This window comes from Ranitomeya imitator, chromosome 2 (assembly GCF_032444005.1).
Source record: "Ranitomeya imitator isolate aRanImi1 chromosome 2, aRanImi1.pri, whole genome shotgun sequence".
NCBI lineage: Eukaryota > Metazoa > Chordata > Amphibia > Anura > Dendrobatidae > Ranitomeya > Ranitomeya imitator.
The window spans coordinates 131543781-131571771 of NC_091283.1; the positions used below are offsets into that span (position 1 = coordinate 131543781).

Sequence of the window (27991 nt, forward strand, 5' to 3'; positions counted from 1 at the left end):
TTTTGCTATGTAATCTTAACACTGCAGGAGATAGTGGGTCACACACAGAATTCAGGGATGTGTCACTTCTAAAAGTATAAACGGAGAAGGATTTATCACTAAGAGATTAATATTGCAGTAACTTCCCCTCCTGTGATAAGCACCTCATGTCTATAGACTTTGTATAGAGCCCGGTGTGGACGGGGTTAGCTTTCTCAGGTCTGCTGCAAATATACAAACTGATTGTGTCAGAATAGCTGCACCCAGTAATCCAAGAGATACATCGTTGGAATCAGGGTCTCTTTGTCTACATCAGACTGCTCTCTGCTGAGGTAGAAAAAAAACTGCTGACAGACTCCCTTTAACTGCAGATCCACAGAAATTAGTTTAAAAAAAAGCCTAAGGCCTTGATCATTCCAAATTTGTGACCGAAGAATCAGTTTATGGTTTAACCCCTTTACCCCCAAGGGTGGTTTGCACGTCAATGACCAGGCCAATTTTTACAATTCTGACCACTGTCCCTTTATGAGATTATAACTCCGAAACGCTTCAACGGATCCTGGTGATTCTGACATTGTTTTCTCGTGACATATTGTACTTCATGATAGTGGTAAAATTTCTTTGATAGTACCTGCGTTTATTTGTGAAAAAAACGGAAATTTGGCGAAAATTTTGAAAATTTCGCAATTTTCAAACTTTGAATTTTTATGCAATTAAATCACAGAGATATGTCACACAAAATACTTAATAAGTAACATTTCCCACATGTCTCCTTTACATCAGCACAATTTTGGAACCATTTTTTTTTTTGTTAGGGAGTTATAAGGGTTAAAAGTTGACCAGCAATTTCTCATTTTTACAACACCATTTTTTTTTTAGGGACCACGTCTCATTTGAAGTCATTTTGAGGGGTCTATATGATAGAAAATGCCCAAGTGTGACACCATTCTAAAAACTGCACCCCTCAAGGTGCTCAAAACCACATTCAAGAAGTTTATTAACCCTTCAGGTGTTTAATAGGAATTTTTGGAATGTTTAAATAAAAATGAACATTTAACTTTCTTACACAAAAAATTTACTTCAGCTCCAATTTGTTTTATTTTACCAAGGGTAACAGGAGAAAATGGACCCCAAAAGTTGTTGTCCAATTTGTCCTGAGTACGCTGATACCCCATATGTGGCAGTAAACCACTGTTTGGGCGCATGGGAGAGCTCGGAAGGGAAGGAGCACCGTTTGACTTTTCAATGCAAAATTGACAGGAATTGAGATGGGACGCCATGTTGCGTTTGGAGAGCCACTGATGTGCCTAAACATTGAAACCCCCCACAAGTGACACCATTTTGGAAAGTAGACCCCCTAAGGAACTTATCTGGATGTGTGGTGAGCACTTTGACCCACCAAGTGCTTCACAGAAGTTTATAATGCAGAACCGTAAAAATAAAAAATCATATTTTTTCACAAAAATTATATTTTTGCCCCCAATTTTTTATTTTTCCAAGGGTAAGAGAAGAAATTGGACCTCAAAAGTTGTTGACCAATTTGTCCTGAGTACGCCGATACCCCATATGTGGCAGTAAACCACTGTTTGGGCGCATGGGAGAGCTCGGAAGGGAAGGAGCGCCGTTTGACTTTTCAATGCAAAATTGACAGAAATTGAGATGGGACGCCATGTTGCGTTTGGAGAGCCACTGATGTGCCTAAACATTGAAACCCCCCACAAGTGACACCATTTTGGAAAGTAGACCCCCTAAGGAACTTATCTGGATGTGTGGTGAGCACTTTGACCCACCAAGGGCTTCACAGAAGTTTATAATGCAGAGCCATAAAAATAAAACAAAATTTTTTTCCCACAAAAATTATATTTTAGCCCCCAGTTTTGTATTTTCCCTAGGGTAACAGGAGAAATTGGACCCCAAAAGTTGTTGTCCAATTTGTCCTGAGTACGCTGATACCCCATATGTGGGGGGGAACCACCGTTTGGGCGCATGGGAGGGCTCGGAAGGGAAGGAGCGCCATTTGGAATGCAGACTTAGATGGAATGGTCTGCAGGCGTCACATTGCGTTTGCAGAGCCCCTAATGTACCTAAACAGTAGAAACCCCCACAGGTGACACCATTTTGGAAAGTAGACCCCCTAAGGAACTCATCTTGATGTGTTGTGAGAGCTTTGAACCCCCAAGTATTTCACTACAGTTTATAACGCAGAGCCGTGCAAATAAAAAATATTTTTTTTTCCACAAAAATTATATTTTAGCCCCCAGTTTTGTATTTTTCCAAGGTTAGCAGGAGAAATTGGACCCTAAATGTTGTTGTCCAATTTGTCCTGAGTACGCTGATACCCGATATGTGGGGGGGAACCACCGTTTGGGCGCATGGGAGGGCTCGGAAGGGAAGGAGCATCATTTGGAATGCAGACTTAGATGGATTGGTCTGCAGGCGTCACATTGCGTTTGCAGAGCCCCTAATGTACCTAAACAGTAGAAACCCCCCACAAGTGACCCCATATTGGAAACTAGGCCCCTCAATGAACTTATCTAGATGTGTTGTGAGAACTTTGAACCCCCAAGTGTTTCACTACAGTTTATAACGCAGAGCCGTGAAAACAAAAAATATTTTTGTTTTCCCACAAAAATTATTTTTTAGCCCCCAGTTTTGTATTTTCCCAAGGGTAACAGGAGAAATTGGTCCACAAAAGTTGTTGTCCAATTTGTCCTGAGTACGCTGATACCCCATATGTGAGGGTAAACCCCTGTTTGGGCACACAGGAGAGCTCGGAAGGGAAGGAGCACTGTTTTACTTTTTCAACGCAGAATTGGCTGGAATTGAGATCGGACACCATGTCGTGTTTGGAGAGCCCCTGATGTGCCGAAACAGTGGAAACCCCCCAATTATAACTGAAACCCTAATCTAAACACACCCCTAACCCTAATTCCAACGGTAACCCTAACCACACCTCTAACCCTGACACACCCCTAACCCTAATCCCAACCCTATTCCCAACTGTAAATGTAATCTAAACCCTAACCCTAACTTTAGCCCCAACCCTAACTGTAGCCCCAACCCTAACCCTAACCCTAACCCTAGCCCTAACCCTAGCCCTAACCCTAGCCCTAACCCTAGCCCTAACCCTAGCCCTAACCCTAACCCTAATGGGAAAATGGAAATAAATACATTTTTTTTAATTTTTCCCTAACTAAGGGGGTGATGAAGGGGGGTTTGATTTACTTTTATAGCGGGTTTTTTAGCGGATTTTTATGATTGGCAGCCGTCACACACTGAAAGACCATTTTTATTGCAAAAAATATTTTTTGCAATACCACATTTTGAGAGCTATAATTTTTCCATATTTTGGTCCACAGAGTCATGTGAGGTCTTGTTTTTTGCGGGACGAGTTGACGTTTTTATTGAAAACATTTTCGGGCATGTGACATTTTTTGATCGCTTTTTATTCCGATTTTTGTGAGGAAGAATGACCAAAAACCAGCTATTCATGAATTTCTATTGGGGGAGGCGTTTATACCGTTCCGCGTTTGGTAAAATTGATAAATCAGTTTTATTCTTCGGGTCAGTACGATTACAGCGACACCTCATTTATATCATTTTTTTATGGTTTGGCGCTTTTATACGATAAAAACTATTTTACAGAAAAAATAATTATTTTTGCATCGCTTTATTCTCAGGACTATAACTTTTATTTTTTCGCTGATGATGCTGTGTGGCGGCACGTTTTTTGCGGGACAAGATGACGCTTTCAGCGGTACCATGGTTATTTATATCTGTCCTTTTGATCGCGTGTTATTCCACTTTTTGTTCGGCGGTATGATAATAAAGCGTTGTTTTTTGCCTCTTTTTTTTTTTCTTACGGTGTTTACTGAAGGGGTTAACTAGTGGGACAGTTTTATAGGTCGGGTCGTTACGGACGCGGCGATACTAAATATGTATACTTTTTTTTTTTTTTTTTTATTTAGATGAAGAAATGTATTTATGGGAATTTTTTTTTTTTTTTCATTATTTTGGAATATTTTTTTTAATTTTTTTTTACACATTTGGAAAAAATTTTTTTTTACTTTTTTACTTTGTCCCAGGGGGGGACATCTCAGATCAGTGATCTGACAGTTTGCACAGCACTCTGTCAGATCACTGATCTGACATGCAGCGCTGCAGGCTTCACAGTGCCTGCTCTGAGCAGGCTCTGTGAAGCCACCTCCCTCCCTGCAGGACCCGGATCCGCGGCCATCTTGGATCCGGGGCTGGAGGGAGCAGGGAGGGAGGTGAGACCCTCGCAGCAACGCGATCACATCGCGTTGCTCCGGGGGTCTCAGGGAAGCCCGCAGGGAGCCCCCTCCCTGCGCGGTGCTTCCCTGCACCGCCGGCACATCGCGATCATCTTTGATCGCGGTGTGCCAGGGGTTAATGTGCCGGGGGCGGTCCGTGACCGCTCCTGGCACATAGTGCCGGATGTCAGCTGCGATAAGCAGCTGACACCCGGCCGCGATCGGCCGCGCTCCCCCCGTGAGCGCGGCCGATCGGCTATGACGTACTATCCCGTCCAGGGTCAGATAAGCCCAGGGCACCTCGACGGGATAGTACGTCTAAGGTCACAGAGGGGTTAATACTGTAAAGAAGAGAGGACAAAGGTGAAGAAAGAAAAAAAAAAGTATAAAACCCAGCTAAAGGTAACCTGATGGGAGATGCATGTTGTCCAAATCCAGGACAGCATGAATTAGACACTGATTGAGTCATTGAAGACAGATACGATTTAGTACGCGCCTCTTAAGAGGAAATATACTTTTAGAAGCATCCCAGAACGTCTCCTCGCCCCACTCCCCTAGACTGACAGGTCTCTTAGGCCTCTTTCACACTTCCGTCTGCTGTGGAGCGTGGTAATGCGTTGTGACGGATCGACGGACGTTGTGAAAATAGGAAAAAAACGTGCGCAATGTATCCAGTATCTTGACGGATGCGTTGTTCGTGTTGTTGCCTGAATTTCAATCAAATTTTTTTTCTTTTCCCGGACCTGAAAATCCTTCCAGGCATGCTTAGGGTGGAAAAACGGGATACGTCGCTGGATTCCTGTTTTTCACAGTCGGCGACGCATCCTGCATCCATAGGCTTCCATTATAGCCAGCAACGGGCAGCGCAGGATGCGTCGCTGACCGATTTTCCGACGTGCAGAAAAAACGTTCCTCTGAACGTTTTCTCCACCCGACGGACAGTTTTTGGCCAACGGATCCAGAGCACGACGGATGAAATGGATGGCCATCCGTCACAATCCATCGCTAATACAAGTCTAGGAGAAAAAACAGGATCCTGCAGAAAAATTTTCAGGCTATGTGCACACGTTCAGGATTTCTTGCAGAAAATTCCTGAGAAAAACCTGAAATTTTCTGCTAGAAATCTGCATGCGTTTTTGCCGCGTTTTTTTCTGGACATTTCCCAATGCATTTTGTAGTGGGAAATCCGCAAAAAAAAACCAGCAAAATTAATGAACATGCTGCGTTTATTTTACCGGAAAAAAAACGCATCATGTGCACAAAACATGCGTAATTGATTCTAAATGATGGGATGATTATTGTATGCTTTTTTTTGCGGTTTTATAGCATTTTTATCGGGAAAAAACACGGTAAAACCGCGAAAAAACAGCAACGTGTGCACACAGCCTCAGGATCCTGTTTTCTCAAGACGGATTGTGACGGGAGATGAAAGACGGAAGTGTGAAAGAGGCCTTAGTACACACAATCCCCAGCCAGCATCAAAATATACTTCCTGTGAAAACAGAGCAACATTTCAGAGCAAACCGTACATAGTTACAATAATGAAGCCAGCTCCTAATGCACGCTGCACATGGCATAGGCAGCATCAATCTTGCCAGGCTCCCTAAGGGCACTCCCACCCACTCTTAAAAGTAGACGATTTGGGAAATACATGGGAAAAATAAGTCACAAAGAATCAGATCCTAGAACATAGGCTAACCTTGAATTTACATGGTAATGTGGTCCTGTCAATACCTGATGGTTGAGATGCATCATCAGCAGTCCAACTATTCTTCCATAGGAGACCACTAAGTAACCAAAGACAAGTGTGCAAAACACAGACCTTCGCTGCATTTTTATTTTGTTTTCCCACTTCAGAAAAGCATCGTTGTCCCCATAATAAAAAGCAGTCACTAGCTGCTTATTGCACTTGTTCCACAATACATTCTTCTTCATAAGAGACCATTCTGCTCATGGCCCTTTGTCCTGCCCTGGGATCAAAGTTTATATTACCTGCCAAGTAGTATGGGAGACCTAAGATGGACACACTGAAACATGGACCTATGAGGAGTCAGTATGCTTACTTATACAGGAGAAGAGCTTGGCTGTGGAGCATCAATAGCCATTGGTTCTGCCCTTTGGTTTGCTGACAGATTGTGATCAACTATCTGGCTACAGATGATTTGCACAGCTACAAGATCACCAAGTCATTGGAAATCCTTTACCTGAAAAGGCAGCTCTAATATTGAGTGATACCTAGGCTAGAAAGATCAGTGCATCTGCCTGCAGAGGGTACACCAGGAAAAAACATACATGGTTTATTAAAAAGAAGCCTTACCAGGATCAACCAGGGTCTTCTGGTACAATTCCTTCAGCTTCTTGCTCTTCACATTCCTTCCTTGAGTGAGGTTTCGGTACATTTCATAGCCGATAATCAACACTCCTCCATTATCATGCCAGCGTTGTAGCATGTATCCTCGCTCTTGAGGACGCTTTATTGTCGCAAGTTCACAGACCTGACAGAAGACAAAACCACATAATGCAATAACTGAAGCGATGAAATACTAGGCTCTGGACCACAACAGAACACAAGGTGACTTTAGCTTGTGAAAATGACTTACTAGGGCAGATTTATCAACACTAATTCTTACACAGTGAAGACTTAGACTAGGCCAAGAGGTCTCGCACTCAACTGGGTATATGGCCTGCATATATGCCTTTTTCAGCATTTTTTAATAACATTTATTGTATGTTATGGTACAGTTTTATAGTATCGATTATAAATGTGGAGATAAAAAAATATTTTTTTTCACGTAAAACAGCATTTTTAGTGGCAAATATTTTTTCTTCATACTTTATTTTGAATAAGTTTGTCTCACAATTGACTCCCATATAGAAATATTGTCTTACAATTATAGTAATTATATACTATACATACTCCCCCCTGCCAGCAAAGTCCCCCCCACCCTGGTGCCCATCTAGTACCAATGTGCCCCCCACCCTGGTGCCCATCTAGTACTAATGTCCCCCCCACTAGTGCTCATCTAGTAGGAAAGTCCCCCCACCTTGGTGGTGGTGTAGGAGTGTGAGTAGTAGTAGTGAGTAGTAGTAGTGAGTAGTAGTAGTATGAGTAGTACTAGTAGTGAGGAGTAGTAGTAGTAGTAGTGAGGAGTAGTAGTGGGTGGTAGTAGTAGTAGTGGTAGTAGTAGTAGTAGTAGTAGTAGTAGTGAGGAGTAGTAGTAGTAGTAGTGAGGAGTAGTAGTGGGTGGTAGTAGTAGTAGTGGTAGTAGTAGTAGTAGTAGTAGTAGTGAGGAGTAGTAGTAGTAGTGAGGAGTAGTAGTAGTAGTGAGGAGTAGTAGTAGTAGTGAGGAGTAGTAGTAGTAGTGAGGAGTAGTAGTAGTAGTGAGGAGTAGTAGTAGTAGTGAGGAGTAGTAGTAGCAGCGAGGAGTAGTAGTAGTAGCGAGTAGTAGTGAGGAGTAGTAGTAGTAGTGAGGAGTAGTAGTACTAGCGAGTAGTAGTGAGGAGTAGTAGTAGTGAGGAGTAGTAGTAGTAGTGAGGAGTAGTAGTAGTAGTGAGGAGTAGTAGTAGTAGTGAGGAGTAGTAGTAGTAGTGAGGAGTAGTAGTAGTAGTGAGGAGTAGTAGTAGTAGTAGTAGTGAGGAGTAGTAGTAGTAGTAGCGAGGAGTAGTAGTAGTAGCGAGGAGTAGTAGTAGTAGCGAGGAGTAGTAGTAGTAGCGAGGAGGAGTAGTAGTAGCGAGGAGTAGTGAGGAGTAGTAGTAGTAGTAGTGAGGAGTAGTAGTACTAGCGAGTAGTAGTGAGGAGTAGTAGTAGTGAGGAGTAGTAGTAGTGAGGAGTAGTAGTAGTGAGGAGTAGTAGTAGTGAGGAGTAGTAGTGAGTAGTAGTAATAGAGAATAGTAGAGAGCAGTAGTAGAGAGCAGTAGTAGAGAGCAGTAGTAGTGAGCAGTAGTAAAAATTAGTAGTAGTTGGTAGTAGTAGTGAGTAGTAGTAAGTAGTAGTAGAGAGTAGTAGTGAGTAGTAGTAGTGAGCAGTAGTAGTGAGTAGTAGTAGTAGTAGTAGTAGTAGTAGTAGTAGTAGTAGTAGTAGTAGTGAGCAGTATTAGTAGTACCACTATGTGCTAGACGAAGTGCGGACATATCTTCCTTCTACTACATATAGTAGTAATGTCCCCCACTCTGATCCTTATTTAGTAGCAATGTCCCTCCCCACCCTGGTCCCCATTAAGTGGTAGCATCCTTCATCCTGGTCTCATCCCTCATCCTGGTCTCCATCTAATAGTAGCATCCCTCATACTGGTCCCCATCTAGTAGTAACATCTCTCATCCTGGTCCCCATCTTGCATTGATGTCACCAATCCTTCCACTCTTCACTTTTGCCTGTCTCTTCTACAGGCAGTATATAACATTATACCTGACGCTTTTGTGTCCTCAGAACCTTCATCGGTCACTAGAACAGGGGTCCCCCTGAGCTCTGTTCAGGCTCTCTGTATGTCAGCAGAAAGAGCTTGAATGTATTGTAGCAGAGGTTACTTTTGGGCCCCAAAAGATTAAATATATCTAGGGGTTGACTCAGTAGAGTGCTGTGCTCAGCAATTTCTGTCATTACCACAAATACTGACTGCTGCACCATTCAAACGGCTCCTCACGCTGGTTAAAGTGTGAGGGAAGGGGTAGATGTTCTAGTGATTGGTGGGTGTTGTAGCAGATAAGCAATAAGAACTACCACACGGCCACAGAGAAGAGGTCGGTGCTCAGCTGCTCTGGGCCATTGTAGCCAGCAGATACTGGACGGTGACTTGTGAAACTCGCGTATTTTTTCATTTACAGAAAATTTGAGACAACCAATTTGCGCCAGACAACTCCTTTAATATTTTAATATCTAGTGCACAGGCTTCCAACCGATGGCTCTCCTGCGATTGTAGAACTACAACTCCCTTCGGATTACAGGACACGCTGGAATTGTAGTACTGAAATGATCAGGTCTATAAAGAAATCATGTGTATAAGATTTGAAAGAAATACAGTGGGGCAAAAGAGTATTTAGTCAGTCAGCAATAGTGCAAGTTCCACCACTTAAAAAGATGAGAGGCGTCTGTAATTTACATCATAGGTAGACCTCAACTATGGGAGACAAACTGAGAAAAAAAAATCCAGAAAATTACATTGTCTGCTTTTATAACATTTTATTTGCATATTATGGTGGAAAATAAGTATTTGGTCAGAAACAAAATTTCATCTCAATACTTTGTAATATATCCTTTGTTGGCAATGACAGAGGTCAAACGTTTTCTGTAAGTCTTCACAAGGTTGCCACACACTGTTGTTGGTATGTTGGCCCATTCCTTCATGCAGATCTCCTCTAGAGCAGTGATGTTTTTGGTTTTTCGCTTGGCAACACGGACTTTCAACTCCCTCCAAAGGTTTTCTATAGGGTTGAGATCTGGAGACTGGCTAGGCCACTCCAGGACCTTGAAATGCTTCTTACGAAGCCACTCCTTCGTTGCCCTGGCGGTGTGCTTTGGATCATTGTCATGTTGAAAGACCCAGCCACGTTTCATCTTCAATGCCCTTGCTGATGGAAGGAGGTTTGCACTCAAAATCTCACGATACATGGCCCCATTCATTCTTTCATGTACCCGGATCAGTCGTCCTGGCCCCTTTGCAGAGAAACAGCCCCAGAGCATGATGTTTCCAACACCATGCTTTACAGTAGGTATGGTGTTTGATGGATGCAACTCAGTATTCTTTTTCCTCCAAACACGACAAGTTGTGTTTCTACCAAACAGTTCCAGTTTGGTTTCATCAGACTATAGGACATTCTCCCCAAACTCCTCTGGATCATCCAAATGCTCTCTAGCAAACTTCAGACGGGCCCGGACATGTACTGGCTTAAGCAGTGGGACACGTCTGGCACTGCAGGATCTGAGTCCATGGTGGCGCAGTGTGTTACTTATGGTAGGCCTTGTTACATTGGTCCCAGCTCTCTGCAGTTCATTCACTAGGTCCCCCTGCGTGGTTCTGGGATTTTTGCTCACCGTTCTTGTGATCATTCTGACTTCACAGGGTGGGATTTTGCGTGGAGCCCCAGATCGAGGAAGATTATCAGTGGTCTTGTATGTCTTCCATTTTCTAATTATTGCTCCCACTGTTGATTTCTTCACTCCAAGCTGGTTGGCTATTGCAGATTCAGTCTTCCCAGCCTGGTGCAGGGCTACAATTTTGTTTCTGGTGTCCTTTGACAGCTCTTTGGTCTTCACCATAGTGGAGTTTGGAGTCAGACTGTTTGAGGGTATGCACAGGTGTCTTTTTATACTGATAACAAGTTTAAACAGGTGCCATTACTACAGGTAATGAGTGGAGGAAAGAGGAGACTCTTAAAGAAGAAGTTACAGGTCTGTGAGAGCCAGAAATCTTGATTGTTTGTTTCTGACCAAATACTTATTTTCCACCATAATATGCAAATAAAATGTTAAAAAAAACAGACAATGTGATTTTCTGGATTTTTTTTTCTCAGTTTGTCTCCCATATTTGAGGTCTACCTATGATGTAAATTACAGACGCCTCTCATCTTTTTAAGTGGTGGAACTTCCACTATTGCTGACTGACTAAATACTTTTTTGCCCCACTGTACATCAAAGTGGTCATCACTACATATCAAGTATCTCTTGTGAGGGAAGGGGTAGAGGTTTTAGTGATTGGTGGGTGTTGTAGAGGATATGACAATAATGTACTTTATCAGAAAGCCACTTTTAACAACAAAAAAAAGACTATTTTAGCCTTTTAATTCACTCTAAAGTACTAAAATTACAAATCCAGATTTTTGGATCTAGCTTCAGTACAAGAATATTAAATACGAGATACCAAATTACCGTGCTTTAAGTGTAATATACGTACCTCTAAAGCTTCATCATCATTGAGACCGTCCTGCCATTTTTCAAACTCATTGGTCCAGTTTAAAACTGTATTTAAAGGACACACCACCAGAGCAGTGGAAAAGTCTAGCTGGTCATTGAGCAGGACAGTGTGTAGAAATGAAACCACCTAAACAAAAAAACAAAAACAACGTAAGATGTGATGATTTATCCAAGACAAAAACATTGTTAGGGAATCCCCACATTTGTTGTGGCGGCCTAACAGGTGCAAAACATGCAGTGCAAGGGACTATAACATATTATCCAAGCACACCCAAGATACTCGGATAACACCCGAGCATACTCTGATAACACGCTATCCGAGCAAGTTCGCTCATCACTAGTTAGAGGTTCTTCACATTAATTTTCCCAAAATTATTTGTTATAAAAAAAAATAGAAGATGTACTCCATGATTTGAATCCTTCCATGCTCTCTGTTGTTTTTAACTAGGAAAAGTATCTGCATGTACAGTCACCCAAGTCATACTACCCAAAAATGCAAGCATCATGAATCAGTCTGCTCACATGGCTGCAGCTGGTATATTTTTCTCTGAAAAAGTTAAGATATACTTTTAAAGGGAAGGTGCCATAAAAAAAAAAATTTTTTCAGAAATTGTAAAAATGTAAAGAATTAATGATTACATTTTCTTAAAAAAATATTATCATTTGCTTATAATTTAGTAAAATATGAAAAATAATTTGAAAAGTTTTGGAATTTCCACTTTTAAAAACACTAGGGGGAGCAGCTGCTGAAATTTCAGAAAAACCTAGTGTACAAATAGCTCACATTACTGCACTGCAGTAATTATGGGCGGAGTCTGCTGACGCGTGTGATGTCTCCTCCCCTTCTGGGTGTTTGCTAAGGGATAAGAGAGGATGATATTCAGGAACCAAATGAGCAGCCATTTTGTTTGTGACTGCAGAGTATGGTCAGTATTTTACATCAGTATTTGTAAGCCAAAACCAGGAGTGGAACAATTAGAGGAAAAGTATAATAGAAACATATGCACCACTTCTGTATATATCACTCACTCCTGGTTTTGGCTTACAGATACTGATGTAAAATACTGACCAAATACAGATAGTGTGACGGCAGCCTTATACTGACAAGTAGACAGTCACCGAGGATGGCAGGCAGCAAGGATTCTGGGAGATATGTGGTGGAGGGAGCAGGGTGACAACAGCACAGAGTATTTCAGGAGAGCAGTGTGCTGGTCTATGGGGGGCCCCTGTTCGGTGTGCGGAGCAGCCAAGGATTGTACATAGAGCACTGTCTTTTATACTCATGGATGGACCATCTGCTTGTCTGCTCCACAGAAATCCAGGAAACATTTCTGCGGATTGATGGCCTGGTCTGATCCAGACTTTGCATACAGACCCCATTCCCCTCCTCAGATCCGGTCTTCTCCATCCTGTCCTGTCAATGTGTGAAAGCGAGGCGACAGGCGCAGTCTGGGGTGACGCCGGGAAGGAAATGTAGCCATATAGTAACGATAAAAATGAGACCCCTCTCTTCAGCTGCCTCACCAGCCTTCCCCTGACTGCACCTAACTGGAGGTCATGCTTTACCCTCTATTACCCCAGACCCGCGTGCAGGTGCTCAGCCAGAACCACCATAGAATGCGTCCACTTTCTAGTGTTCTCACATAATACCGCCATATAGATCACACACAATACTATCAAATAGATCACACAATACTGTCATACAGTTCTGACATAATACCACCATATAGATCACACAATACCGCCAGTGTTCTCACATACCGCCATATAGATCACACATAATACCGCCAGTGTTCTCACATACCGCCATACAGATCACACATAATACCGCCAGTGTTCTCACATACCGCCATATAGATCACAAATAATACCGCCAGTGTTCTCACATACCACCATATGCTTCTCACATAATACCGCCATATAGATCACCCATAATGCCGCCACATAGATCTCACATGTATTGTAAATACTCGGCCAGAATAAAGTCCTTTATTAATCTTTTTTAAACCATACCGAACGCATAATCCTCGACTCCCTCATCTCCCACAACAAAAATAATAAACAACAATGGGAAAAGACATGCAAGGGGGAGAGGAGTGCATAGGAGAGGATTAGATACTGACTGCTGAGCCGTGTATCTAATCCTGTCCTGTGTGATACTGTGCTGCGCCGTGTATCTAATCCTATCTTGTGTGATACTGTACACAGGACAGGATTAGCTACACAGGACAGAGGTAGCAGTGGTAGATGGTATATAGAGGCAGGCAGCAGTGGTAGATGGTATATAGAGGCAGGCAGCAGTGGTAGATGGTATATAGAGGCAGGCAGCAGTGGTAGATGGTATATAGAGGCAGGCAGCAGTGGTAGATGGTATATAGAGGTAGGCAGCAGTGGTAGATGGTATATAGAGGCAGGCAGCAGTGGTAGATGGTATATAGAGGCAGGTAGCAGTGGTATACAGGGGCAGGTAGCAGTGGTATATAGGGGCTGGTAGCAGTGGTATATAGGGGCTGGTAGCAGTGGTATATAGGGACAGGTAGCAGTGGTATATAGGGGCTGGTAGCAGTGGTATATAGGGGCAGGTAGCAGTGGTATATAGGGGCAGGTAGCAGTGGTATATAGGAGCAGGTAGCAGTGGTATATAGGGGCAGGTAGCAGTGGTATATAGGAGCAGGTAGCAGTGGTATATAGGAGCAGGTAGCAGTGGTATATAGGAGCAGGTAGCAGTGGTATATAGAGGCAGGTAGCAGTGGTATATAGGGGCAGGTAGCAGTGGTATATAGGGGCTGGTAGCAGTGGTATATAGGGGCTGGTAGCAGTGGTATATAGGGGTAGGTAGCAGTGGTATATAGGAGCAGGTAGCAGTGGTATATAGAGGCAGGTAGCAGTGGTATATAGGGGCAGGTAGTAGTGGTATATAGGAGCAGGTAGCAGTGGTATATAGGGGTAGGTAGCAGTGGTATATAGGAACAGGTAGCAGTGGTATATAGGGGCAGGCAGCAGTGGTATATAGGGGCAGGTAGCAGTGGTATATAGGGGCAGGTAGCAGTGGTAGATGCATAAGAAAATAAAAACTCTGTACTTACCTTCAGTCCTCTCCCAGGAAGTGCTGAATCCTGTTCAGGGCAGAGCAGTGTGACGATCTCACTGCTCTGAACAGGTCGGCAGTGAGCAGTGATTGCAGCCTGTGCTGTAATACTAAGTAAAGGCTGCAATCACAGCTCCTGGCTGCAGATACTCACCCCGAACCTCTCTTCCCAGCAACAGCTTCTCCCTGGCAGCTCCTGCTATGATCGCACGCACTGAGCTGTGTGTTCGATGACAGAGGAAAATAAAAAACAAAATGGCCGCGATCTCCTCCCACAGCTGTGACGTTGCAGCTCAGTGGGCGTGCCCAAGTCACAGCTGAGAGGCAGGAGAAGCGGCCTCAATGAAAGATGCGGTCGGGTCCGACCGTTGGCTCCTATGCCCATGGCTGCCGTAAGTGAGGTGTGCAAGTGTCGTGTCCAGACACTTACACCCCCACTAATGAAAATGGCGGCCTCCAGTGGTAAAAGTAAAAATGAATAAAGAAGTATGAAAGTAGTACATTTACTTTTGTATTAAAAATAATTGATTATATAATCAATAATTATTAATACAAAAACTAAAATCACGGCACCCTCCCTTTATGATCTGACTGGGGACATTACAAACCCAGCACTGCTGCTGGTTCGCTTGTCCCAGGTGATTGACAGGTCTCTCGCTACGGGAGAAACCTGTGAATCACCTCCAGCAATGCTGAGAAAAGCCCACTGAGGCCAGTGCTGCACTAGACTCATCTCTGCCCATGGTCCCTGGCCGAATCATTAAGCCCTTCACCATATTGTGACTTTTCAGTTTCTGCGTTTTCGTTTTTCGCTCTCCTACCTAGAGCCATAACTTTTTTTAAAAAAAATTCCGCCAATATGGCCGCGTGAGGGATTGTTTCCGGTGGGATGAGTTGTACTTTTGAATGACACCACTGGTTTTACCATATAGTGTACCGGAAAATGGGGAAAAAAAATTCCAAGTACGGTGAAACTGCAAAAAAAAAAAAGTGCAGTTCTACGATTGTGTTTTTTTTTTTCTTACCATAATCACTAAATGCAATAACTGACCAGCTATTATGAATCTCCAGGTCATTACTGGTTCGCAGTCACCAAACAAGTACAGGGTTGTTGTTGTTTTTTTTATTTAAGTGGTGAATTTTTCTTTTTTTCTTTTTAAGTTTGTAAAAAAAAAAAGAAAAAATGGCACAATTTCCCGAGACCTGTAGCATCTTCATTTTTCATTATCTGGAGCTGGGTGAGGGCTTATTTTAGGAGCACAGAGCTGATGTTTTTATCGATACTATTTTGGTGAAGCTACGATCTTTTGATAATTTGTTTTTGCTATGTTGCAGCAACAAAAGAAAACGTAATTCTGGCTTCTTTTCTTCCTGTCACTGCACCATTCACCGATTGGATTCTATTTATAGTTGGAAAGATCGGGCGTTTCTGAACACAGAGATACCAACAAATATGTATTTTTTATTTTATTTTGAATAGGGTGAAGAGGCGATTTGCACATTTATATTTTTAAAATATTAAGAACTATATATATATATTTTTTTTACACTTTTTAACTGCTTCAATAGTCTCCATAGGAATCTTGAAGCTGCAATCTTCTGACTGCTTGTGCTACAGAAATGATCATACGCTATGAACACCAGCCACAGGGCAGTGCTCATACCATATCGGCAATGACAAGCACAGGGGTCTCCTGCAGACCCCCGGTTGTCATGCCAACCCTTTGGCGCCCTGTGATCATGTGACAGGGGCACCGATGGGTAGGGTTAGTGACGCGCTTCCGAAGCGTGCATGTTAAATGCAGCTGTCAGAGATTGATAGCGTAATTTAACATGTTAACATGTCGTGATCCCATCAGCGGCTGTTAGGGGCACATTTCAGCTGATCAATTCCGGCACATCACAAGATGGGGCCTCAGTGCCGGAGCTAGCATCAAAGCAGGGGAGGCGACCTATGACTTATAGGTATGTCACAGGTCGGAAAGGGGTTTAAGAGTAAGGGTATGAGCACACGTCAGGATTTTTGGCGTTTTTTTTTTTTTTGCGGAATTTCGCTATAAAAACGCTACAAATCCGGTCAAAAAACGCTAACATTATGCATCCTATGTTTTAGAATGCATTCCGCATTTTTTGTGCAGATGTTAGCGTTTTTTTCCGCAAAAAAAACCGCATACCGCAAAAAATCCGGACATGCTCTATCTTTTTCCGGATATTTTGCGGATTTCCTATCAAAAAGGTCATTCCGGGAAAAGAAAAAAAAAAACGCTAAAAGTCCGCAAAAAATCTGCGCAAATTCCGCGAGAAATTCGCGCAAAAAAAGCACGCGGATTTCTGGCAGAATTCTCAGGATTTTGTCAGGAAAAAATCCTGACGTGTGCACATACCCTAACTGTGGTTTTCATTAAATAAGTCAATAGAACACAAAAATAAGCAACGTTGTAATTTATCTTATCAGACAAATCTGCTTCTTCTCTAAAGGTACCTTCACACTAAACGATATCGCTAGCAATGCGTGACGTTGCAGCGTCCTGGCTAGCGATATCGTTCAGTTTGACACGCAGCAGCGATCAGGATCCTGCTGTGATGTCGTTGGTCGGGGCTCGAAGGCCAGAACTTTATTTGGTCGCTGGATCTCCCGCTGACATCGCTGAATCGGCGTGTGTGACACCGATTCAGCGATGTCTTCGCTGGTAACCAGGGTAAACATCGGGTTACTAAGCGCAGGGCCGCGCTTAGTAACCCGATGTTTACCCTGGTTACCATCCTAAAAGTAAAAAAAAACAAACGCTACATACTTACCTTCCGCTGTCTGTCCTCGGCGCTGTGCTTTCCTGCACTCACTGTGAGCACAGCGGCCGGAAAGCAGAGCGGTGACGTCACCGCTCTGCTTTCCGGCCGCTGTGCTCACAGCCAGTGCAGAGAAGCAGAGCGCCGGGGACAGACAGCGGAAGGTAAGTATGTAGCGTTTGTTTTTTTTTTACTTTTAGGATGGTAACCAGGGTAAACATCGGGTTACTAAGCGCGGCCCTGCGCTTAGTAACCCGATGTTTACCCTGGTTAACGGCATCGTTGGTCGCTGGAGAGCTGTCTGTGTGACAGCACTTCAGCGACCAAACAGCAACGCTGCAGCGATCCGGATCGTTGTCTGGATCGCTGCAGCGTCGTTTAGTGTGAAGGTACCTTAACAGAGTTGATCAGACATTATCAAAATCCTCAATCCAGAGATAAAATGTTTATTCAGTGAAGACTTTCCCATTACTGAGATAGGAGATGGCAGCTGCTACTGATAAAATTCTGTCTCAAGCTTCTCCCATCTACATAGAATTGTATCTGTAGCAACTTAATGCGCATCTCGTAATGCTAAAATATAAAAAAGATCAGTCATAACGACAGGATCTCTGTAGACTCTATAATATAAAGGAGATAAAATATCACAGAAGATAGAAAAGAAATATCTACTAGGTCCAAGGAAAGGACCGTAACACTTCCCTAATATTCAATCCCAAGTAGATTTTACTCATTTTACATATTGACAAAGAATTTTAACCCCTTTCTGACATTGGACGTACTATTCCGTCCATGTGGGGTTGGCCCCAATTCCCAAGGACGGAATAGTACGTCCAGCGCGATCGGCCGCGCTCACGGGGGGAGCGAGGCCGATCGCGGCCGGGTGTCAGCTGATTATCGCAGCTGACATCCAGCACTATGTGCCAGGAGCGGTCACGGACCGCCCCCGGCACATTAACCCCCGGCACACCGCGATCAAACATGATCGCAGTGTGCCGACGGTACAGGGAAGCATCGCGCAGGGAGGGGGCTCCCTGCGGGCTTCCCTGAGACGATCGGTACAAGACGATGTGCTCACCTTGTACCGAGCGTCTCCTCCCTGCAGGCCCCGGATCCAAAATGGCCGCGGGGCTACTTCCGGGTCCTACAGGGAGTACTTCTGGGTCCAGAGAAGGGTCTGGTAACTAAGCAGCAGGGCACGCCAGATCGCTGATCTGACACAGTGCTCTGCAAAGTGTCAGATCAGCGATCTGTCACTATACAGTGGTCCCCCCTGGGACAAAGTAAACAAAATTTTTTTAGTTGTGTAAAAAAAAAAATGTAAAAAAAATTTCTAAATAAAGGAAAATAAAAAAATATTGTTCCCATAAATACATTTCTTTATCTAAATAATAATAAAAAACAATAAAAGTACACATATTTAGTATCGCCGCGGCCGCAACGACCCAACCTATAAAACTGTCCCACTAGTTAACCCCTTCAATGAACACCGAAAAAAAAAACACCCGAAGGCAAAAAACAATGCTTTATTATCATACCGCCGAACAAAAAGTGGAATAACATGCGATCAAAAAGACGGATATAAATAACCATGGTACCGCTGAAAACGTCATCTTGTCCCGCAAAATACGAGCCGCCATACAGCATCAGAGAAAAATAAAAAAATTACAGTTCTCAGAATAAAGCGATGCAAAAATAATTATTTTTTCTATAAGATAGCTTTTATCGCACAAAAAGCGCCAAAAAAATTATATAAATGAGGTATCGCTGTAATCGTACTGACCCGAAGAATAAAACTGCTTCATCCATTTTACCAAACGCGTAACAGTATAAATGTGGGAAATGCTACTTATTATTTTACATGACATATCTCTGTGATTTAAGGGCATAAAAATTCAAAGTTGGAAAATTGCAAAATTTTCGCCAAATTTCCGTTTTTTTCACAAATAATCGCAAGTTATATCGAAGAAATTTTACCACTATCATGAAGTACAATATGTCACGAGAAAACAATGTCAGAATCGCCAAGATCCGTTGAAGCGTTCCAGAGTTATAACCTCATAAAGTGACAGTGGTCAGAATTGTAAAAATTGGCCCGGTCATTAACATGCAAACTACCCTTGGGGGTAAAGGGGTTAAATCATTAAATGCACTTAACCCCTTCATGACCCAGCCTATTTTGACCTTAAAGACCTTGCCGTTTTTTGCAATTCTGACCAGTGTCCCTTTATTAGGTAATAACTCAGGAACGCTTCAACGGATCCTAGCGGTTCTGAGATTGTTTTTTCGTGACATATTGGGCTTCATGTTAGTGGTAAATTTAGGTCAATAAATTCTGCGTTTATTTGTGATAAAAACGGAAATTTGGCGAAAATTTTGAAAATTTCGCAATTTTCACATTTTGAATTTTTATTCTGTTAAACCAGAGAGATATGTGACACAAAATAGTTAATAAATAACATTTCCCACATGTTTACTTTACATCAGCACAATTTTGGAAACAAAATTTTTTTTTGTTAGGAAGTTATAAGGGTTAAAATTTGACCAGCGATTTGTCATTTTTACAACGAAATTTACAAAACCATTTTTTTTAGGGACCACCTCACATTTGAAGTCAGTTTGAGGGGTCTATATGGCTGAAAATACCCAAAAGTGACACGATTCTAAAAACTGCACCCCTCAAGGTACTCAAAACCACATTCAAGAAGTTTATTAACCCTTCAGGTGCTTCACAGCAGCAGCAGAAGCAACATGGAAGGAAAAAATGAACATTTAACTTTTTAGTCACAAAAATTATCTTTTAGCCTCAATTTTTTCATTTTCACATGGGCAACAGGATAAAATGGATCCTAAAATGTGTTGGGCAATTTCTCCTGAGTACGCCGATACCTCATATGTGGGGGTAAACCACTGTTTGGGCACATGGTAAGGCTCGGAAGGGAAGGAGCGCCATTTGACTTTTTGAATGAAAAATTATTTCCATCGTTAGCGGACACCATGTCGCGTTTGGAGAGCTCCTGTGTGCCTAAACATTGGCGCTCCCCCACAAGTGACCCCATTTTGGAAACTAGACCCCCCAAGGAACTTATTTAGATGCCTAGTGAGCACTTTAAACCCTCAGGTGCTTCACAAATTGATCTGTAAAAATGAAAATGTACTTTTTTATAAAAAAAAAAATCTTTTCGCCTCAATTTTTTCATTTTCACATGGGCAGTAGGATAAAATGGATCATAAAATTTGTTGGGCAATTTCTTCCGAGTACGCCGATACCTCATATGTGGGGGTAAACCACTGTTTGGGCACACGGCAGGGCTCGGAAGGGAAGGCGCGCCATTTGACTTTTTTAATGGAAAATTAGCTCCAATTGTTAGCGGACACCATGTCGCGTTTGGAGAGCCCCTGTGTGCCTATGCATTGGAGCTCCCCCACAAGTGACCCCATTTTGGAAACTAGACCCCCCAAGGAACTTATCTAGATGCATATTGAGCACTTTAAACCCCCAGGTGCTTCACAGAAGATTATAACGCAGAGCCATGAAAATAAAAAATAATTTTTCTTTCCTCAAAAATGATTTTTTAGCCTGGAATTTCCTATTTTGCCAAGGATAATAGGAGAAATTGGACCCCAAATATTGTTGTCCAGTTTGTCCTGAGTTCGCTGATACCCCATATGTGGGGGTAAACCACTGTTTGGGCGCACGGCAGGGCTCGGAAGGGATGGCACGCCATTTGGCTTTTTAAATGGAAAATTAGCTCCAATCATTAGCGGACACCATGTCACGTTTGGAGAGCCCCTGTGTGCCTAAACATTGGAGATCCCCCAGAAATGACCCCATTTTGGAAACTAGACCCCCAAAGGAACTAATCTAGATGTGTGGTGAGGACTTTGAACCCCCAAGTGCTTCACAGAAGTTTATAACGCAGAGCCATGAAAATAAAATAAAAAAATTATTTTCTCAAAAATGATCTTTTAGCCTGCAATTTTTTATTTTACAAAGGGTAACAGGAGAAATTTGACCCCAAAAGTTGTTGTCCAGTTTCTCCTGAGTACGCTGATACCCCATATGTGGGGGTAAACCACTGTTTGGGCACATGCCGGGGCTCGGAAGTGAAGTAGTGACATTTTGAAATGCAGACTTTGATGGAATGCTCTGTGGGCGTCACGTTGCGTTTGCAGAGCCCCTGATGTGGCTTAACAGTAGAAACCCCCCCACAAGTGACCCCATTTTGGAAACTAGACCCCGAAAGGAATTATCTAGATGTGTGGTGAGCACTTTGAACCCCCAAGTGCTTCATAGAAGTTTATAATGCAGAGCCGTGAAAATAATAAATACGCTTTCTTTCCTCAAAAATAATAATTTAGCCCAGAATTTTTTATTTTCCCAAGGGTTACAGGAGAAATTGGACCCCAAAAGTTGTTGTCCAGTTTCTCCTGAGTACGCCGATACCCCATGTGTGGGGGTAAACCACTGTTTGGGCACACGTCGGGGCTCAGAAGGGAAGTAGTGACTTTTGAAATGCAGACTTTGATGGAATGGTCTGCGGGCGTCACATTGCGTTTGCAGAGCCCCTGGTGTGCCTAAACAGTAGAAACCCCCCACAAGGACCCCATTTTAGAAACTAGACCCCCCCAAGGAACTTATCTAGATATGTGGTGAGCACTTTGAACCCCCAAGTGCTTCACAGACGTTTACAACGCAGAGCCGTGAAAATAAAAAATCATTTTTCTTTCCTCAAAAATGATGTTTTAGCAAGCATTTCTTTATTTTCACAAGGGTAACAGGAGAAATTGGACCCCAGTAATTGTTGCGCAGTTTGTCCTGAGTATGCTGGTACCCCATATGTGGGGGTAAACCACTGTTTGGGTGCACGTCGGGGCTCGGAAGTGAGGGAGCACCATTTGACTTTTTGAATACAAGATTGGCTGGAATTAATGGTGGCGCCATGTTGCGTTTGGAGACCCCCTGATGTGCCTAAACAGTGGAAACCCCTCAATTCTAACTCCAACACTAACCCCAACACACCCCTAACCCTAATCCCAACTGTAGCCATAACCCTAATCACACCCCTAACCCTTATCCCAACTGTAGCCGTAACCCTAATCACAACCCTAACCCCAACACACCCGTAACCCCAACACACCCCTAACCCTAACTACAACCCTAATTCCAACCCAACCCTAACCCTAAGGCTATGTGCCAACGTTGCGGATTCGTATGAGATTTTTCAGCACCATTTTTGAAAAATCTGTGGGTAAAAGGCACTGCGTTTTACCTGCGGATTTACCGCGGATTTCCAGTGTTTTTTGGCCAGATTTCACCTGCGGATTCCTATTGAGGAACAGGTGTAAAACGCTGCGGAATCCGCACAAAGAATTGACATGCTGCGGAAAATACAACGCAGCGTTCCCGCGCGGTATTTTCCGCACCATGGGCACAGCGGATTTGGCTTTCCATATGTTTACATGGTACTGTAAACCTGATGGAACACTGCTGCGGATCCGCAGCGGCCAATCCGCACCGTGTGCACATAGCCTAATTCTAAAGGTATGTGCACACGCTGCGGAAAACGCTGCGGATCCGCAGCAGTTTCCCATGAGTTTACAGTTCAATGCAAACCTATGGGAAACAAAAATCGCTGTACACATGCTGCGGAAAAACTGCACGGAAACGCAGCGGTTTACATTCCGCAGCATGTCACTTCTTTCTGCGGATTCCGCAGCGGTTTTACAACTGCTCAAATAGAAAATCACTGTTGTAAAACCGCATTGAAATGCGCAGAAAAAACATGGTAAATCCGCCATAAATCCGCAGCGGTTTAGCACTGCGGATTTATCAAATCCGCAGCGGAAAAATCCGCAGAGGAACAGAATACGTGTGCACATACCGAAACCCTAACCCTACCCCTACCCCTAGTTCTTACCCCAACCTTAGTGGAAAAAATAAATATATATTTTTTTTTTTTTATTGTCCCTACCTATGGGGGTGACAAGGGGGGGGGGGGGGGGCGGTCATTTACTTTTTTTTTTTATCACTGAGATATAACCTATCTCAGTGATCAAAATTCACTCTGGAACGAATCTGCCGGCCGGCAGATTCGGCGGGCGCACTGCACATGCGCCCGCCATTTTGGAAGATGGCGGCGCCCAGGAAAGAAGACGGACGGTCCCCGGGAGGCCAGGTAAGTATAAGGGGGGGGAGATCAGGGCACGGGGGGGTGGACCGGAACACGGGGGGTGGATTGGAGCACGGAGTGGGGGATCGCTGTGCGGGCTGGTGGATCGGAGCACGGAGGGGGGGAAATCGCTGTGCGGGGGGGGGATCGCTGTGCGGGGGGGGATCGGAGTACGGGGGGGTTTGATTGGAGCACGGGGGGTGTGATTGGAGCACGGGGGGAGCGGGCAGGAGGACGGGGGGGCGATCGGAGGAGTGGAGTGGGTGCACATTAGTGTGTCCAGCCATGGCCGATGATATTGCAGCATCGGCCATGGCTGGATTGTAATATTTCACCATTTTTTTAGGTGAAATATTACAAATCGCTCTGATTGGCAGTTTCAATTTCAACAGCTAATCAGAGCGATCGTAGCCACGAGGGGGTGAAGCAACCCCCCCTGGGCTAAACTACCACTCCCCCTGTCCCTGCAGATCGGGTGAAATGGGAGTTAACCCTTTCACCCGGCCTGCAGGGACGCGATCTTTCCATGACGCATATGCTGCGTCATGGGTCGGAATGGCACAGACTTTCATGACGCAGCGTATGCGTCAAAGGTCGGGAAGGGGTTAAAGAAGTTGTTCACTACTTGGACACCCCCCTTCTCATTCCCCACGCTTGGCCCCCATAAAATAATAAAGCCTAAACTCGTCTCCAGTGCTAGCGGCGTTCTCGCGGTGTCAGCACTCGTGCTCCCCAGGGCTCTCGTGCTGTTGTGACACGAGACCCCAGCGCCCAATCAGTGATGGCGTCACTGTCCCCGCCTCCTGTCAAACTAAACATGAATGGGAAGTGAGAGCAGCTGCAGCCTGGACTTTATGTTCATGTTTGATTTGTCTGGAGGCGGGGACAGTGACGCCTTCACTGATTGGGCGGCGGGGTCACGTGTCAACACTGCATCACAGCCCTGGGACAGCGAGTGTTGACACCTCTGGAATGGTGCCGGCATGGGAGGGGAGTAGAAACTTTCTTACGTTATCAGGTCCAAACATTTAGATCAAGATGGGGTTGTCCTAGTAGTGGACAGCCCCTTAATGGTAAGCACATCTAGAGAAAAATAAATAAACGGAGTGATAAAAATTTCTAATGCTAATTTGATTAGCACTGTATAGAAGTACACCGACAGGGAACAGCCAATTACCACAAAGGCTTAGGATCAAAACACTAAAATAAATAGATGGAACCTGAGAGCAGATGGGACTGTAGCCAGCGTATGGATACCAAGAACTAGGCTCCAACCCAACAAAGCAGAGAAGTTGCATGTACATCAAATGCAGTAAATGGAGCAGTGCCTGGATCCCCTTCCCTGCCGCACCTCAAGCTCACTAGACATGTTTGAGCCTGTTTCAGAAGAAGAAGTTTCCAAGCTCCTCGCTTCTGCTCGGCCTACAACCTGCAATAGTGACCCCATTCCTTCACCTCTCCTGCAGTCTCTCTCACCAGTGGTCACCACTCACCTGACTAAAATATTTAACCTCTCTCTTTCCTCAGGCATCTTTCCCTCCTCATTTAAACATGCCATCATTACCCCTTTACTTAAAAAGCCATCCCTGGACCAGAACTGCATGGCTAACTACAGACCTGTCTCTAACCTTTCCTTCATCTCTAAATTCCTGGAACGCTTGGTCCACTCCCGTCTAATCCGCTATCTCTCGGATAACTCTCTTCTTGACCCCTTACAATCTGGTTTCCGCTCTTTACACTCCACTGAAACTGCCCTCACTAAAGTCTCTAATGATCTAACAGCAGCTAAATCCAAAGGTCATTGCTCCCTGCTGATTCTCCTGGATCTCTCTGCCGCATTTGACACTGTGGATCACCAGCTCCTTCTCACCATGCTCCGCTCCATAGGCCTCAAGGACACAGCCCTCTCCTGGTTCTCCTCCTACCTCTATGACCGCTCCTTCACTGTATCTTTTGCCGGCTCCTCTTCCTCTCCTCGTCCCCTTACTATCGGGGTTCCGCAGGGCTCAGTCCTGGGCCCCATCCTCTTCTCTCTATACACTGCCCCTATTGGACAAACAATCAGCAGATTTGGGTTCCAGTACCATCTCTATGCTGACGACACCCAATTATACACTTCTTCCCCCGACATCACCCCTACCCTAATTCAAAATACCAAGGATTGTTTGTCTGCTGTCTCTAACATCATGTCCTCCCTCTACCTGAAACTAAATCTCTCCAAAACTGAACTACTTGTGTTTCTCCCTACTACTAACCTCACTCTACCCAACATCGAAATTACCCTGGAGGGTTCAACTATAACTCCCAAGCAGCATGCCCGCTGTCTTGGGGTGATATTCGACACCGAACTTTCCTTTACTCCCTATATCCGATCACTCACTCGCTCCTGTCACCTGCATCTTAAAAACATCTCCAGAATCCAACCTTTTCTCACCTTTGAAACTGCTAAGACTCTTAAGGTACCTTCACACATAACGATATCGTTAACGATATCGTTGCTTTTTGTGACGTAGCAACGATATCGTTAAGGAAATCGTTATGTGTGACAGCGACCAACGATCAGGCCCCTGCTGGGAGATCGTTGGTCGCTGAACAAAGTCCAGAACTTTATTTCGTCGCTGGATCTCCCGTGGACATCGCTGGATCGGCGTGTGTGACACCAATCCAGCGATGTCTTCACTGGTAACCAGGGTAAACATCGGGTAACTAAGCGCAGGGCCGCACTTAGTAACCCGATGTTTACCCTGGTTACCAGCGTAAAAGTAAAAAAAAACAAACACTACATACTTACCTACCGCTGTCTGTCCCCGGCGCTGTGCTCTGCACTCCTCCTGTACTGGCTGTGAGCGTCGGTCAGCCGGAAAGCAGAGCGGTGACGTCACCGCTCTGCTTTCCGGCCGCTGTGCTCACAGCCAGTACAGGAGGAGTGCAGAGAAGCTGAGCGCCGTGGACAGACAGCGGTAGGTAAGTATGTAGTGTTTGTTTTTTTTTACTTTTACGCTGGTAACCAGGGTAAACATCGGGTTACTAAGCGCGGCCCTGCGCTTAGTAACCCGATGTTTACCCTGGTTACCCGGGGACCTCGGGATCGTTGGTCGCTGGAGAGCGGTCTGTGTGACAGCTCTCCAGCGACCAAACAGCGACGCTGCAGCGATCCGGATCGTTGTCGGTATCGCTGCAGCGTCGCTTAATGTGAAGGGGCCTTTACTGTCGCTCTTATTTATTCTCGTCTGGACCACTGCAACTCTCTTCTGATCAGTCTCCCTCTTTCCAAACTTTCTCCTCTCCAATCCATCTTAACCCCTTAGTGACGGAGCCAATTATTTGAAATCTGACCAGTGTCACTTTATGTGGTAATAACTCTGGAATGCTTCAACAAAGCCCAGTGATTTTGAGATTGTTTTTTCGTGACACATTATACTTTATGATAATGGTAAACTTAGGTTGATATGCTTTATGTTTATTTATAAAAAATATCAGAAATTTGAAAAAAAAATGTTAAAAAATTTGCAATTTTCAAACTTTGAATGATTATCCCTTTAATCCCGATAGTCATACCACAGCAAAACATTAATAAATAACATTTCCCACATGTCTGCTTTACAACAGCACCATTTGCAAAATGTTATTTTATTTTGTTAGCATTTTAGGAGGATTAAAAATGTAGCAACAATTTAAATTTTTTTCAAGGAAATTTACAAAATGTATTTTTTAAGGGACCTATCCATGTTTGAAGTGAATTTGGGGGTCCTATATATAGGGAAATCCCCACAAGTGATACCATTTTAAAAACAGCACCCCCTGACATATTGAAAACTGCAGTCAGGTCGTTTGTTAACCCTTCGGGTGATTTTCAGGAATTAATGCAAAGTGGCATGAGAAAAATGAAAATGTGTATTTTTATCACCTAAATGTCACTAACTTCTGAACAGGTTACTACAGCCGACAGACTCTAAGGCCACTATTTGGTCATGAATTTCCATGACAAACATCAGGACCATGCAATCATGATCTGAGACCAACAATTGGGATAAAGAGGAAGCCCCCACAGTCTGTTAACCGTTTATAATGATGTAGTCACTATTGACAGCAGCATCTAACGGGTTAAATAGATTTGGATGGTGCAAACACTGATCATGGCTGATGCAGCAAGTTGTCAGCTATAGTGGACAGCTGACACCTACTGGATTGTCACCTGTATGGGGATATAAGTCTCTTATATCTCAGGTCAGTTAAAAGGCGTATTGGCGGTCACTAAGGGGTTAGATGCGGCAGCCAGGGTCATATTTATGTCCAGCCGCTTCACTGATGCCTCTATCTTGTGCCAGTCATTACACTACTACCCATTCGCTACAGGGTCCAGTATAAACTCATCTCTCTCACCTACAAAGCTCTCCACAGTTCTGCACCGCATTATATCTCCTCTCTCATCTCCGTCTATCGCCCTACACGTGCCCTCCGTTCTACAAATGACCTAAGACTAACATCCCCTGTAATCCGAACCTCGCACCTCCGTCTCCAAAACTTCTCTCGTGCTGCGCCAGCTCTCTGGAATGCACTTCCCCAGACGATCAGACTGATACCTAGCCCCGACCTATTCAAGTGCGTTTTAAAAACCCATCTCTTCAAACAAGCCTACCACATCAACTACTCAGTAAACTAACTTTGTCCTGTTCCCTCCTTCCAAATATTATCTGCATGTGAATCTGCACCCTACTACTCATCTGTCTCCACACCCTCCATGCACATGATAACTGCACTTGATACTTGACTATTGCACTTA

The 27991-nt window shown here is 44.0% G+C and overlaps 1 protein-coding gene across 1 annotated transcript in view; it reads right to left on the minus strand.

Annotated features, from left to right (window-relative positions):
- The window catches only part of ATRX (ATRX chromatin remodeler), a 246932-nt gene that overhangs the window by 70344 nt on the left and 148597 nt on the right, over nucleotides 1-27991 (minus strand). The window contains exons 19-20 of the mRNA XM_069747241.1: nucleotides 11141-11287; nucleotides 6571-6748 (exon numbers count right to left, since the gene is read on the minus strand). Of these exons, the coding sequence (XP_069603342.1) occupies nucleotides 6571-6748; nucleotides 11141-11287 (325 nt within the window). The remainder of the gene's footprint in view (nucleotides 1-6570; nucleotides 6749-11140; nucleotides 11288-27991) is intronic.